General features: G+C 44.8%; 1 protein-coding gene across 1 annotated transcript in view; it reads left to right on the top strand.

Moving 5' to 3' along the window:
- The window catches only part of nrap (nebulin-related anchoring protein), a gene marked incomplete at its 5' end in the record, with an annotated part of 41763 nt that overhangs the window by 2929 nt on the left and 23834 nt on the right, over window positions 1-15000 (top strand). The window contains 14 exons of the mRNA XM_080541902.1: window positions 1170-1274; window positions 2567-2848; window positions 3167-3271; window positions 3710-3817; window positions 4297-4401; window positions 5096-5203; window positions 5438-5545; window positions 5801-5908; window positions 6341-6448; window positions 6971-7078; window positions 12599-12679; window positions 13563-13667; window positions 13820-13927; window positions 14635-14748. Coding sequence (XP_080398028.1) covers window positions 1170-1274; window positions 2567-2848; window positions 3167-3271; window positions 3710-3817; window positions 4297-4401; window positions 5096-5203; window positions 5438-5545; window positions 5801-5908; window positions 6341-6448; window positions 6971-7078; window positions 12599-12679; window positions 13563-13667; window positions 13820-13927; window positions 14635-14748 — 1653 coding nt within the window. The remainder of the gene's footprint in view (window positions 1-1169; window positions 1275-2566; window positions 2849-3166; window positions 3272-3709; window positions 3818-4296; window positions 4402-5095; window positions 5204-5437; window positions 5546-5800; window positions 5909-6340; window positions 6449-6970; window positions 7079-12598; window positions 12680-13562; window positions 13668-13819; window positions 13928-14634; window positions 14749-15000) is intronic.

The raw sequence follows: 15000 nt of genomic DNA, 5'->3' as shown, positions 1-15000 counted from the left end.
GGCCAGGGGCCAAAGCTCGGGGCAGGGCCCTCTAACCGACACACACGCACACACACACACACACACACACACACACACACACACACACACACACAGTATTGTCATACTTACCTATGTAATTGCTATGTAAATACGGAGAGAGTTCACTCTGAAACCAAAGTCAAAGATGTTAGATGGTGCGTCTCTTGGAATTGTGGCACCTGGATGCTTCATTATGTAGATAGATTGATTGAACGTGGAATCATCTGGACATTATACCACTTGAGGAATGAAAACATCAGACAAACATCAGACAAACCAAGACAATTAAGAACAGATTCTTATTTACAATGCCGACCTGGCAAAAGGCACAGCCTTTTGAGGCGGTAGGGGGGTAGGGAGTAAAATAAATACAAAAGTTAAAACACATTAAACATGACAAGACAAAAACAGAGCAGAGAACAGGAACAGTTGCAAGCCAAGGACAAATCAGACCAACAAACAATCAACCAAATTTCCAAATGTCATGGTCAACTACCCCTTTAAAGATTAGTAGGAACAAACTTCATAACCTCGTGGTACACATGTGAAAACATATTCAGAAATAAGACATATACATCCGTTGACTACGGTTTCATATTCCAGCTAGGGTATATTTAGATATGTTAGAGAGTATAAATATGTAACCAACACATGGCACCTTGTTTAGAAGATGGTGTCTGGTTTAGCTAAACAATGGTTGGGCAACCTGATATCATCCTTCCTATCCAAACTGTCACAGTCTGTTCAACAGAACCGTAGTGATGGATGGCCCTGTGACATCACTCATCCAACTGTGCATTTTCAGAGAGTCCCAGCAATGTCAGGATTCTATGAATAGTTTAGAACAGACCTGGGTCAAATGGTATTTCAAATCCTAGAGTGCCAGCTAGTCCTATAATTGGACACAAGATCCTTTTATTTTTGAAAATCTTTTAAATGTAATCTGTGACCATTGTTTGTTATTTAATCCATAGTACCAGAATGTGTATTCGCCTGAAAGTGTGTGTGTGTGTATGTGTGTGTGGTCACTGTGCTGGACTAACTGGTTTGTGTGTCTGTCTGTGTGTGTGTGTGTGTGTGTGTGTGTGTGTGTGTCTATGTGTGTGTGTGTGTCTGTGTGTGTCTGTGTGTGTGTGTGTTTGCCACAGCTGAAGTACCGTGAGGATGGGGATCGGTACATGTCTACGTTCCATTATGACATGAGGTCCATGGAGATGGAGAAGGCTCGACTAGCCAGTCTCATGGCCAGCCAGGTGAGCCTCCCCCCTCCTGAAGGCAAAAAGTTGGAGTAATCAACTTCTCTATCTTATTCCTCACCCCACCCACTGCACATCCCCCCTCCCCCCACCCCTCCCAAACCAGACTCATCAGACCCCCAGACGTTAGTGCCTAGGGAGCATCGGTCTTTGGTCTTTTCGGTTTGAAACTGGATTGTAACCACGTCCCAACAGCAACTAGCTTTCTTCCTTCAGCGGTCATGAAAGAGAGACTTGGATAGGTAGTCCCGTGCCTTTTTTACCTACTAAAAGAGCCACCTTGGGGGTTTTGACCCTTTTTACAATGCCAAGCTGCTATTTACACACAACGACCACTAGTAAAGTTGTTAATAATTAGCCTGCTTCCTACACAGAAAAACGTCAAAATAGCTTTATACTAGCTTGTCCTGATGTGATTTTGAAAATCTAAGGATACTGGGTGGTAGAACGCACATATCTAGGAAAAGTCATGGAAGGAGGGTCCTGAAATGTTATCAAGTGCAAAGATACAACATTTTTCTTCAAATGGTGGCTGTTCTAGTGTTAATAGGATTGGGAGTTCATAAAATGGGCTTGCAAACCATACTCTCTCCCTTCCATTCAGCCTTGCCATCTAACCCTTGAAGGGTCTCAAAAGACCTGGGGTTAGTTTCCCTCGAAAGCTTTCTGCTTCATTTCTCCTGAAAAACCCCAGCGGCAAAGCTGCAAGAGAATAAAATCAATATTTGCAGTTCTGTCTGTCTGTGCGTGAAATTTGTTAAATCAAGAATTTCTCTGGTCTAGGATGAGTGGGCCTTGATATCCAGCACAGATAAAATACCACTTTAGCTACAAAGCATTCGGGCAAATCTTGACCCTAGATTGACTTTAACAATGCCTTTTCTACCCGTTTCATCAAAGTTAGGTCAACGAGGTCAAAAGGAAAGGGAACACAATTTCTGCTGTGCTGTCTAACCAAAAAAGTTGGAGTAATCAACTTTTGACGCGGTGTACACTGACCAAATCATCAACGTTTCTCTATCTTATTCCTCACTCCACCCACCCACTGAACCCCCCCCCCCCCGCCCTCCCACCCCCCCCCCAAACCAGACACAGCAGACCACCAGGTTTTAGTTAGCGCCTAGGGAGCATTGGGTCTTTGGTCTTTTCGGGTTTGAAACTGGATTGTAACTGAACTGCATCATGGTGGAAGCCGTAGCTAACCAGCTGCTGATTCTGTGTTCTGATTCTGTGTATTCTGATTCTGATTCTGATTCTGTGTTCTGACTCTGTATTCTGTGATTCCCCAGCAGGGCTACCAGGCAGAGTTCTCTGGACAACAGCAGTTCTCTTCTTCTGAACAACAGCAGTTCTCTTCTTCTGAACAACAGCAGTTCTCCTCTGAACAGCAGAGCTCACAGCAGATCTCACAGCAGAGCTCACAGCAGATCTCACAGCAGAGCTCACAGCAGAGCTCACAGCAGATCTCACAGCAGAGCTCACAGCAGAGCTCACAGCAGAGCTGGCACTCTGGTTCTGTGACCAACCAGGAGATGGTGAGAATGTCCCAGGCCCAGAAGACCATCAGTGATGTGAGTACCTGTCCTGTCCTGTTGACCAGTCAGGTGTGTACGTATTGGGGCGGCTGGGGCTCAGGAGGTAGAGCTGGCCTCTAACGATCGCAAGGTCGGCAGATCGGCAGTTCGAGCCCCAACTGGCTACATGTCGAAGTGTCCTTAGGCAAGACACTGAACCCCAAATTGCTCCCAGTGAGCGGGCCGGCGCCTCGCATGGTAGCTTGCCGCCATTGGTGTGTGAGTGTGTGAATGTGTGAATGAGAGGCTGTTGTAAAGCGCTTTGGAATAAAGCGCTATATAAGTCAGTCCATTTACATATGTACTGTGTTTCAGGTTGAGTATAAGAGGGGTCATGAGGAGAGAGTGACTCAGTTCACCAGCGTAGCAGACACCCCCCAGATCCTCCATGCCAAGTCTGGAGGCGCCCTGGCCAGCGACGTAAGCACACACACACACACACACACACACACACACACACACACACACACACACACACACATACACACATACACACACGGTGATGTAAGCAACACAGCATCCACACCTTTTATGATGTTCCTCAGCCACACACGTTGCAAGTACACATGTCAGTTTTTTGCATGGATAACGCGCACACACACACATACACACAAACACACACACACACACACACGCATGCACGCGCACACACTCACACTCACGCAAACACACACACACACACACACACACACACACAGAGAGACACACACACATGCACACACACACACACACACACACACACAGAGACACACATGCACACACACACACACACACACACACACACACACACACACACACACTGTACATCCTAGAGGTTAAGTGTGAGGTGGCTGACCTGCCTTCTGGTTTGATTGACAGGTGAAGTACACGGAGGAATATGAGCAGTCCAAAGGAAAGGGCAGCTTCCCAGCCATGATCACACCAGCGTACAAGCTAGCTAAGAAAGCTAACGCTTTGGCTAGCCAAGTAAGTAGGCCCACCAACAGAGCTCTACAGGCAATAATAATATAATAATAATATATTTTTATATAGCACTTTTCCTGCAAATGTTGCAGCTCAAAGTGCTCCAATCATTATAATCATCATTAAATTATTTTGTAATGTAAAGGCAATATAAAAAATATGAGTTTTTAGTCTTGACTTGAACATATATGCTGAGGTTGCATCCCTAATGTAAACTGGCAGTGCATTCCACAATCTAGGTGCATAAAATGAGAATGCAGCCTCACCAAATCTCTTCTTGATGAATCATGATACTGACCTGTGACATAATGATCAGATTTCACTGTTTTAACATTTAAAAAATAAAACACTTTGTTTTAAACGTCTGTCCTATAAAACAATCGTCTTGATAATAGTTGTGTGATGTGTAACCAGTATTAAGTCAATTCTCACAATCAGGAACTTGAATAAGGTGTACCTTTTTTTTGTTTGGTTTGGTTCAGCTGGAGTACAGGAAAGGACACGAGGAGAGAGTGTCACAGTACACCTCTGTGGCCGACACCCCCGAGGTGCTCCTCGCCAAGAGCCAGGGACAGATCAGCAGCGATGTAAGTCATCCACCAGCCAATCACATTCAGTAGGAGCATGATGTTACAGCATGTGCCTTTTCACGTGCCTGTGACATTGTGTGTCCCCTCCTAGTTTGTTTACATTGAGTAGTTAACACTATGGGTGCGTCATAATAGTCTGTCGCCTATTCTTCACGACCTCCTTCCTCACTCACCCTTTCTGTAGAGTGCAAAATAACCGCATCCGCACACTCAAAACACTGTGCAAAAAAAGTTCGTTTATTGCGAGCTTTCAGTCATAGACCTTAAGTCTTAAGTCTATGACTGAAAGCTCGCAATAAACTATGTTTTTTTTTAGTGTGCAGATGCTGTTATTTTGCACTCTACTGATACTCTTCAGTTCCAGCACCTCAGCTCAAGTTTGATAACGAATGAGCGGTGGTATTTTCACTATTCACTAACCCTTCTGAAAATACCTCGGAGGAGAAGACCTTCGGTTCCTCCCACTAGATGTACTCCTCCAAGGAAATAAGGAGGGAGGATGTGAGGAAGGAGGGGAAGACTATCGGACTGTGACCTATCCCTGTGATGTTGTAAAGATGGATCAGCTATAGATAGAATTCTAATGATATCAGATAGCATTGCTTACCTCATTTCAACTCCCTTTAATAATTCAATAAAAATAAATGTGTTTAACCCTGTAAGGCCTGTCACGTTGTGTGTCCCGTCACAGTATGCGTACGCGGAGGAGTATGAGCAGCAGAAGGGTAAGGGCAGCTTCCCGGCCCACCTCACCCCAGGGTACCAGGTGACAAAGAAGGCCAGCACCATGGCCAGTGATGTGAGTGGTGGAGACACACACACGCACACACACACACACGCATATGCACGCGTGCACACTCACACACATTTTAAATGCTTTATTTATGTCCACATACATGTACAATATCTAAAGGACATACTATCAGTGCATTTTGACATTATGAAAACAGTCAGTTACAATAGTGCTGAGTTGACACACACACACACACACACATACGCTGTGCTGACTACCAGAGGTGTGGCTGTGTTCCAGGTGAAGTACCGTCAGTCGTACGAGCAGGAGATGAAGGGGAAGGCGTGTGCGGAGGCCGGGACAGCAGAGATGGCTCTGGCCAAGGAGAACGCTGAGAACTACAGCCAGGTCAGGAGAAACACCTCTTTATGTCCTCGTCTGTCCTGTTTACAACTCCTCTGAAACACAAATCATGCGTCGATTATCCACACTGCAAAAAGGCCGCTCTCAAAAACAAGGAAAACAAGCAATAAAATGGGGGAATTACTTAAAATAAGCCAAATGATCTGCCAACAAGAACATTTCCCTGGCCAAGATTTTCTTAAAACAAGTAAAAGATGACGTTGTTTGTATTGATGTGAGTTTCCCCCCTTCCTGCTGTAGATTGCGTACACTGAGCAGTATGAGCAGCAGAGGGGTAAAGGCAGCTTCCCTGCCCACATCACGCCTGGGTACCAAGTGTCAAAGAAGGCCGGCGCTCTGGCCAGTGGCGTGAGTGGTGGACACACACACACACACACACACACACACACACACACACACACACACACACACATTTGAAATGCTTTATTTATGTCCACATAAATACAAAGTGTATTAAGGACATAAACACTAGTGCAATCAGTTCATTGAGAGTCATTCAGTTACGTTTGTGACTGTACAGCAACCATCGTACACATCCAATATTAACACAGAGGATGTTTAAAATGTGGGTTAACAGATACAACAGCACTACTGTAAAACTATATTTACTCTAAGGGTACAAAAAGCAACGCCGTCTCCATATTGAGTGGCTACCGATAATAGCAGATATAGAGCTAATACCTTGCTAACTGTTTAGCCTTTCTCTTGGAGAACACACACACACACACACACACACACACACGCGCTGTGCTGACTACCAGAGGCGTTGCTGTGTTCCAGGTGAAGTACCGTCAGTCGTATGAGCAGGAGATGAAGGGGAAGGCGTGTGCGGAGGCCGGGACAGCAGAGATGGCTCTGGCCAAGGAGAACGCTGAGAACTTCAGCCAGGTCAGGAGAACAACCTCTTTATTCACCTCCTCGTCTGTCCTGTTTACAACTCCTCTGAAACACCAGACTGGTGGTCAATCATGGTTTGGTTATCCAAGATAAACAGAATTGGAATGGTTGGAGAGCTTCCATTTGAAGACTGATGACACATTTCTTAGACAGACACTGGATGTAGAGTTCTAGTTTATGCTACCGATGCTAACTCGGGGCGCACTGCATCATAGCCTTTATGGTTTACCTCATATTCCTTCATTGTTCAACTTCTTTTTTTTATTTTCAAGGTTATTTTTTTCTACTACTACTACTTTTTTCTACCTACTGACCCATTTTTTAAATAGGGAATATAGACAGGAATGTAAGAGAGAGAGGGCGTGTCAGCAGAGCATGGGCAGGATTTGAACCCATGCCGACATGGGCATATGTGTGCACTGTAGACCACGGTGCTAGACCACTGGACCACCCCAGGCCAGGCCACTATTATTCAACTTCATTCTGTGTGTCGTCGTCCCCCCCCTGCTGTAGATCGCCTACACGGAGCGGTATGAGCAGCAGAGGGGTAAAGGCAGCTTCCCGGCCATGATCACCCCGGGGTACGCGCTGGCCAAGAAGGCCCAGGCCCACGCCAGCACTGTGAGTACAGAACCAACATGTTGTCAGTGTATGCATGGTCCCTGCTTTGGATTAGCTGGGGTGGCTGTGGCTCAGGAGGTAGAGCCTCCGTCTAATGATCGCAAGGTTGGCAGATCGACGGTTCGAGCAAATTGCTCCCAGTGAGCGGGCCGGCAACTTGCATGGTAGCTTGCCGTGAATGTGTGTGTGAATGTGGGTGTGAATGGGTGAATGAGAGGCCGTTGTAAAGCGCTATGGATAAAGGCGCTATATAAGTGCAGTCCATTTACCATTTACCGTCCAATAATTGTCGATCACAGATATTTAAAACAGCTGGCATCTTAATTGTACAATTTTACAGTATAATTGTAAAGCTATAGGGCTAAGATATAACTTATAGGTTGAATATGTAAAAGAAATCTAGCACACGAGGGCTTGACCCATGCTAAAGATGACCACCGCCCAGAGGATTGACAGATCAATTGAATTACATATCAGTACAGTATTCAATTTCCAATGCAATTTCGCAAACATTTCAATGTATTCTTATTACGTTATTACCTTTCCACTTTTCCAATTACACTTCATGCGCTGAAATGTGATTGACATTACATTTTGGCATTTAGCAGACGCCTTATTCCAAAGCGACTTACAATCAATACATTTGACTAAGCAAGTGAATCATCAGTCCACCAGTCGTAGCAGGAAGAGTAATCCAGCTCAGGCCCGGGGCCATTGATAGAAGGAAAAAACCTCCTTCTAAACCTAGACTTTTTATTTTTTTATTTTTATATAGACACTGGAGAAACAGAGAAACAGTACAAGGGGGGGCAATAGAAGTTTTAGGGGACACAGTAAAGGGGAAAAGCGAGTGTCTTGACATGTGACTGACATGTGTGGAGCCACACTGACAGTATGAGCTGCCTGGGTCACGGCGTGTTAGCCCAGAGAAAGACAACAGAAAGGAGGTCTGTCAAAATACACCTTCATCCGTCATCTTTACATGTTGTCGCCCGGAAAAAAGTCAAGCCAGGGTCAGGGGGAATAGCGCTCCGATGACGCTCCCCAGGAATCCCATGTTGTCACTCCCCAAACTCTCCACAAGACCGATTTAGACCAGACTGTGTGAGGTGTTTGTGTATGTGTGTGCGTGTGTGTGTGTATACGAACATGCGTGCATACAGTGTGTGTGTGTGTGTCTTGGTGTATGTGTGTATACATGGGTACATTTGTGTGTATGTGCGTGTGCTTGTGTGTGTATACGTACGTGCGTGCATACTGTGTGTGTGTGTTTGTGTGTGTGTGTGCGTGTGTGTATACGTACATGCGTGCATACTGTGTGTGTGTGTGTGTCTTTGTGTATGTGTGTATACATGGGTACATAATGTGTGTGTCTCCCTCTTTCTCTACAGTGTGTAGTAGTGCGCTTCTTTTGCGTGTATGTGCTCACTCAGGAGCTATGCAACCATTCCCATACAAATAAACGGTGACCCCCATCACCACCACTGACTCTTTCAAACTCCTTGAAACATACATCAGCAACAATCTGAAATGGAAAATCAACACAGAACACATTATTGCAAAAGCTCAACATCGTCTCTATTTCCTTACGCAGCGTAATACATTCTGGGTCAAACAACAACTTCTCATCCTGTTTTACTAAACTAACTATCTATGGGTTATCCCTTTATAGGGCACTCATTGAAATACTTTGAAATTCTACATTTCAACCCTAGAGTGTTATTGGAGGACATAAGAAGACATTTTTACTTGAGTGAAATTTTTTAAAAATATAATTTTTCATCTTCAAAATCAAGGTCAGCGAAGTTACCATATATGGTTCCTTGCCCGTTCGTGGTAAAAACAAATCATCAATCAACACATCTGAACTCTCATTTAAAAACCGTTTATAGGGCACTCATTGACATTTTTTGAAATTCTACATTTCAACCCTAGAGTGTTATTGGGGAACATAAGAAGACATTTTTTATTTTATTTTTTATATTATTTTTCATTGTCAAAATCAAGGTCAGTGAAGTTACCATACATGGTTCCTTGCCCGTTCGTGGTAAAAAAAAATCCAAGAAGTGTATATATAAGAAATACAAGAAAAACACATAAGGTGAAAGGAATATGTATTTTAGAGCATTAGAACATGAGTGTATCACATATACACCTTATACAAACACCTCAGAGCAGAGTGCAATGGTTACTATTCGCAACCACAACAGGTAAATACATCAGGTAAATAACACACAGACCCTAACCTTGTCACCTGACCCAGCTATCATTGGCTTAGCAAATAACCAAATGTATTATATACATTTCCCACACTGGGAGCATATTACTTGTTACACATGAGATAGCATTAGGCCACATCTTCATTCTGCATGGTAAGCAACAAAGCAGTTACGGTCAGCGTTCATGCAGAGGTGGACCTTGCAGACCCTGCAGATCACATTTGACCTCAGAATGTTCCCTTTCTTGCTGCAGTACTTGCAGGTCTGGCGTTGGGCATGTACAGGGGCATGGAAGAGAGACATATCAAACCGCACAGCCTCATCTGGGGTGTGACTGCGGTGTCCCCGGACAGGCTTTGGGACAACAGCAACGGTCAGGTTAGGGTTAGGAGATGACAACGATGACGAGCTTCTTCGGGAGCTAGACGTGATCTGCCTGCTGGCACCCCTGAACACTTGTATTCTGAAGTTCTTCAGAGGCACGCCATTCTCACCAAGGGCCTTGCAGTCCCGCTTGTAAACGATCCAGGCGTTGGTGACACTGAGATCAATAGCGTATGCAAATAAGCGCAGGTACCACCTCTTGGACTTCATGGGGGTGCGGTAGAGGTGGACCAACATGTCACTCTTGTCAATGCCCCCCATGTTGGCATTGTAAGTCCGGATGACAGCTGGACAGCTAACATGCTCCTTTGTCTTTGTCTCGCTGCGGTACCTGAGGCAAGGCAAGGCAAGTTTATTTGTATAGCACATTTCATACAACAGGGCAATTCAAAGTGCTTTACATACATTATAAAAATACAGTAAGAGGAGCATAGTAAGAAGATAAAAGTGACAGTACCTGAGGACTGAGGACATAGGCTCCACCCCCATGTCTGTTGACAACAAAGTGACCGTTTTGTTGTCCTTCCATCTGACGGCCAGGATCCCATCATCGCTCATGGTGTAGTCACATTCACCACGAGGGACAGCCTTTTTCTCCATTTCCTTGACAGATTTGATTGGAGGCTTTCCAATTCTATTGTCCCTGGCTGTCCCTGTGTATCTGCAATTTTGGTCTCTGAGGTATCGCACCAGCTCCAGGCTGGTGAAAAAGTTAAAGTTATCGGCAAAGATGGCTGTGGTGGTGGGAAAGGTCATGGTACTCGCCAGGACAGAGACGATCTGGCTGGTGACACCCATGGCTTGTTGTTGAGGTGTCATGGGCACACCGTGGGCCTCCAGCGTAGTCTGGCCCTGGTAGAGCACCATGTCATGTACAAAACCATCCTCAGAGGCCCTGGCAAATAATTTAAAACCGCACTTGTCTGGCTTGGACTTGATATACTGCCTCAGGTTTCCGGCTGTCTTTCCTTTGTAAGCAACCATCACCTCATCCACCGATTGTTTGGGTGTCTGCGGCTCACGCCTGAATGCAGTGTTGAGGAAATCAAACAATGGCCGTATCTTGAAGAAGCGGTCGATGGTGCCAGGGAGCTCGGTGTTGTCATTGAAATGGACAACTCTTTTCAGCAACCTGAACCTCTTGGATGACATCAGGTCGACAACTTGAGGGACCCTGGTCTCCATGGCCCAGTAATCTTCCACAGCTGAGAGCTCAGCAATCCCCATATAGATGAGGATGGCCAGAAAGGTCATTATTTCATCCTCATTGGTGGTGAAGGTGGTGTTGATATCCTTTTGAGAGGTGTACAGGTTGGTTTGGTATGTGATATGCCTAATGACTTCAGGGCTAAAGTACCTCGTGAAGTATTGAAAAGGGGTTTCAATGTGGTCCGGGGGGTTGTGCTGGTATTCAGGCAGGGCTGCGTTGTCCAGGTCAACTTTGTGCCAGGTGGTTGGCCTGGCTGCTGACTTCCTGGGTTTGGTGGGCCTCTTGGCTTGTGGTGCTGGCTGCTCGTCATCATCGTCGTCATCGTCGTCATCATTGTCCTGGAACACCTCCACTGCAGGCTGCATGCGCTTCCTCTTGGCTCTTCCAAGGCCCGTGTCACTTGGGCCTGGAAGGTCATGGTTGTGGGTGGGCAGAACAAAGTCAGGGTCTGCCACATCTGCCACATCTTCCTCCTCGTCCTCTTCATCACTGATGGCAGGGTGGGCTGGCACAATAACATTCTCCCTCCTCTTGCCATAAAACATCTTGGAAGAAATCCTCATGTGCTAAAAATTAAACAATAAAACATAAAACAACTGTTATAAGGTCATAAAACTGACAAAATAGATCAAATAGAATGTCATTCACTATTTATATGTAGACAACTACCAGACACCAAATACAAATAAGACTAAAGTGACACAAACATAACATATAATTATTATATAGTACTATGTAGTACACAATACAAAACTACAGCTGTACTAACTAAACACAACTCTCAAGTTATAGTGTTTTACAAACCTTTGGCAACATTATAACATAATAATAATAACAATAATAATACATCAGGTAAATATCACACAGTTCCACTTTAACTTTTTGACCCCTTCGAGTGAGCGCGTTTGTTTGCAAGTTTACCACACGGACATTCTATGCTAACGCTAGGTGCTACATGGATAGGGCGAATGACTAATAATAGTGCCTTCTTTTTTCATGCCGTAATTTCACTAATTTCACTATGTCCTCCGCAAACAACACACATGTCATCATTTAGCACAACTATTCAAACATAGAATGTGTGAGTTTTGTCAACTTACCATGGTTACTTTCGAAGTTTCACCGTTATTAGTGAACCGAACGGAGACGAAATGGCCGCTTTAAAAAAAAAGAGAAAAAAAGAGGAGGTTTCAAGATGTCTCAGGCCTCTGCTGATTGGTCAAATGCCATGATGACGCATATGCTGACAAAGAGCATGATTCGCTGATTGTCTGGGTGGAAACCATATGCTATTTGACCTCACTGTTATGCGAGTGGGACGCCATTTGTAGTGTGCGCGGAAGTTACCAAAAACGGTTATTTGCCCGATAAAGGGGTTATGCATGTGGATTCGTGAGCTTAGAATGATAAGGTTCTATCTCCGTTTAGGATAGTTCAGAGATATAGAGCGTCAACGTTTTTACATTCCATTATGTTTTGTGAGATGGAACCTTTGTATTTTATTAATTACTAACTAAAACATTTAAACATTTTAAAAATAACACCACACAGGCATTAATAAACACCTAATGGATCAGATTATGTACAAAACTAAATTTTGACAAAAATGGAGATAGAACCTTATAATTCTAAGCTCACGGATTGTGTTTTTCTCCTCCTATTAAAACCTTTCTCTCTCTTTCTCTCCTTCTTATTCTAACCCCCCAGCTGACATACAAGCAGGACGTGAAGAAGTTGCAGGGGACGTCTCAGTACAACAGCCTGACCAACAAGAAGATGGTCAGCGAGGTGAGAGGTCAGGGGTCAAGGACAAGACAGGAGTGGGTTGGGTGCGTGTGTGTGTGTGTGTGTGTGTGTGTGTGTGTGTGTGTGCGTGCGTGCGAGTGTGTGTGCGTGCGAGTGTGTGTGTGTGCGTGCGTGCGCGTGTGGGTGTGTGCGTGTGCGTGCGTGCGTGCGTGTGTGTGTGTGTGTGTGCGTGTGTGTGTGTGTGTGCGAGTGTGTGAGCATGCAGTCGTGGGCTCTGACAGACACAGAGCCGGGCCATGCGCATTCCCAGAATCCTTGGCATGCCCAGCGGACTGACGGTACAGTAACTTACCTCCAAGGGCAGGAGGCAGGAAGATATGAGCTAAAGAGAAAGTCCTCTGACCTATACACACTGTAGGCAAATAACAACATCCCCTCGCAAATCATCTAGCTGTCGCTCTGACGGTGTCACATGTCATGAGGGTCTCACTGAAGGCTAGATGTAGACATGGTGACATCATCCCCAAACTAGGAGATTCAAGGTTATGGTAAAGAATTCGCAATAGCAGCTTGTCTATATATCTACCTGGCTTGGACTACAGTATCTGTTGTAACACATTCTCCAATGTGACATTTCTCATGGACTAATAGAGAGGTTTTGAGGTTTACATTTTACATTTTGGGCATTTAGCAGACGCCTTATTCCAAAGCGACTTACAATCGATACATTTGACTAAGCAAGTGAATCATCAATCCACCAGTCGTAGCAGGAAGAGTAATCTAGCTCAGGCCAGGGGCCATTGGCAGTCGTCATGATAGAAGAAAAAATTAAGTGTTTTTTTTATTGAAATTCCCCCCTCACACACACGCACACACACACACACACACTTACACACACCTCTCACTCTCCTCTCCGCTTTTGCAGGTTGAGTACAAGAAGGACCTTGAGAACACCAAAGGCCACAGCATCAACTTCTGCGACACGCCGCAGTTCAAGAGCGCCTCCAAGATGGCCCAGTACACAAGCGATGTGAGGAGAACGCACCCCGAGCGCTACCTGTGTAGCTAGCCTTCTACTGTATATAGCTAGCCTTCTCTGTAGCTAGCCTTTTCTGTAGCTAGCCTTCTATGTAGCTAGCCTTCTCTGTAGCTAGCCTAATCTTTCAATGTTTTTTTCCACAGAACAAATACAAGGAGAAGTACACTAACCACATGAAGGGTCATTACGAAGGCTCGGGGATGGACAAGAACACGATGCACGCCATGAAGGTCCGCAAACTGGCCAGCAACGTAAGTCCTTCCTCCACCTTTAACCTGCACACACCTGGAATTAAAAAAACGCTTCGAGCTCTTTTAAAATTGAAAGATTAAGATGATACCGTATGTTATGTACTGTTTTTATTGTTATTATGAATGACCATACATTATCGATGGAGGCCTGACCTTTTCATCCAGTGACATACAGTACACTTCTGAAACATCAATCGGCAGTCATAAAACCCAACTTGGTCACAGTCCTAAATCTAGCTGCTCGTGCCCCAGACCCAGAAATCTTTTAGTGGAAAATAAAAAGTTATTCCGTAAACATCTTGTGTAAGGAGTTAACAAGATTCATCAAGAAGGTTGATCATGCCCTCCCCTTTAACACTAGAGCAGCCGTGCCTTTTTTACCTACTATAAGAGCCGCCTCGGGGGTCAAATGGCCATAGTCTTTACAATGGGAAGCTGCTATTTACACACAACAACCACTAGTTGGCACGCCTTGTAAATTAGCCTGCCTCCTACACAAAAAAACAGCAAAATAGCTTTATACTAGCTTATCCTGATGTGATTTTGAAAATGTAAGGATACTGGGTGGTAGAACGCACATGTCTAGGAAAAGTCATGAAAGGAGGGTCCTGAAATTTGATCGAGTGCAAAGATATAACACTTTTCTTTACTCACAGGCTGTTCTAGTGTTAACAATACAACAACGTTCTACTTCCTGGTTCCTCCAGATCGCCTACAAGCAGGAGTACGAGCAGGAGAAGACTGAACAGGGGGAGTACAACTACCCAGCCACCATGACGCCCGGCTACCAGAGCCAGAGGAAGCTGGACCCCCTCAAGGACGTGAGTCTCAGTTGATCGTGAACCCATGGTAACAGGGGTCCATGGTAACAGCCTAGAGCTCCACCATTAACTCAAACCGGTATAGTGAATTCAGGCGGCTCCTCTACCAAAACCATTAAAGTTTTCCAAGCCAAAAGACGATTCATCCACTCTCTAGCTCCACATTTGTATGTTTGATTGTCATGTATCTGTATCTGTAGATAGGAATGTAACTGTATCTGTATCTGTAACTCTGTATGTACCTTTTACCTG

Source organism: Nansenia antarctica (genome assembly GCF_963989245.1).
Source record: "Nansenia antarctica genome assembly, chromosome: 11".
NCBI classification, from domain to species: domain Eukaryota; kingdom Metazoa; phylum Chordata; class Actinopteri; order Argentiniformes; family Microstomatidae; genus Nansenia; species Nansenia antarctica.
The sequence above is the reverse complement of the archived record's forward strand: the minus strand, read 5'-3'. Positions and strand labels throughout refer to the sequence as shown.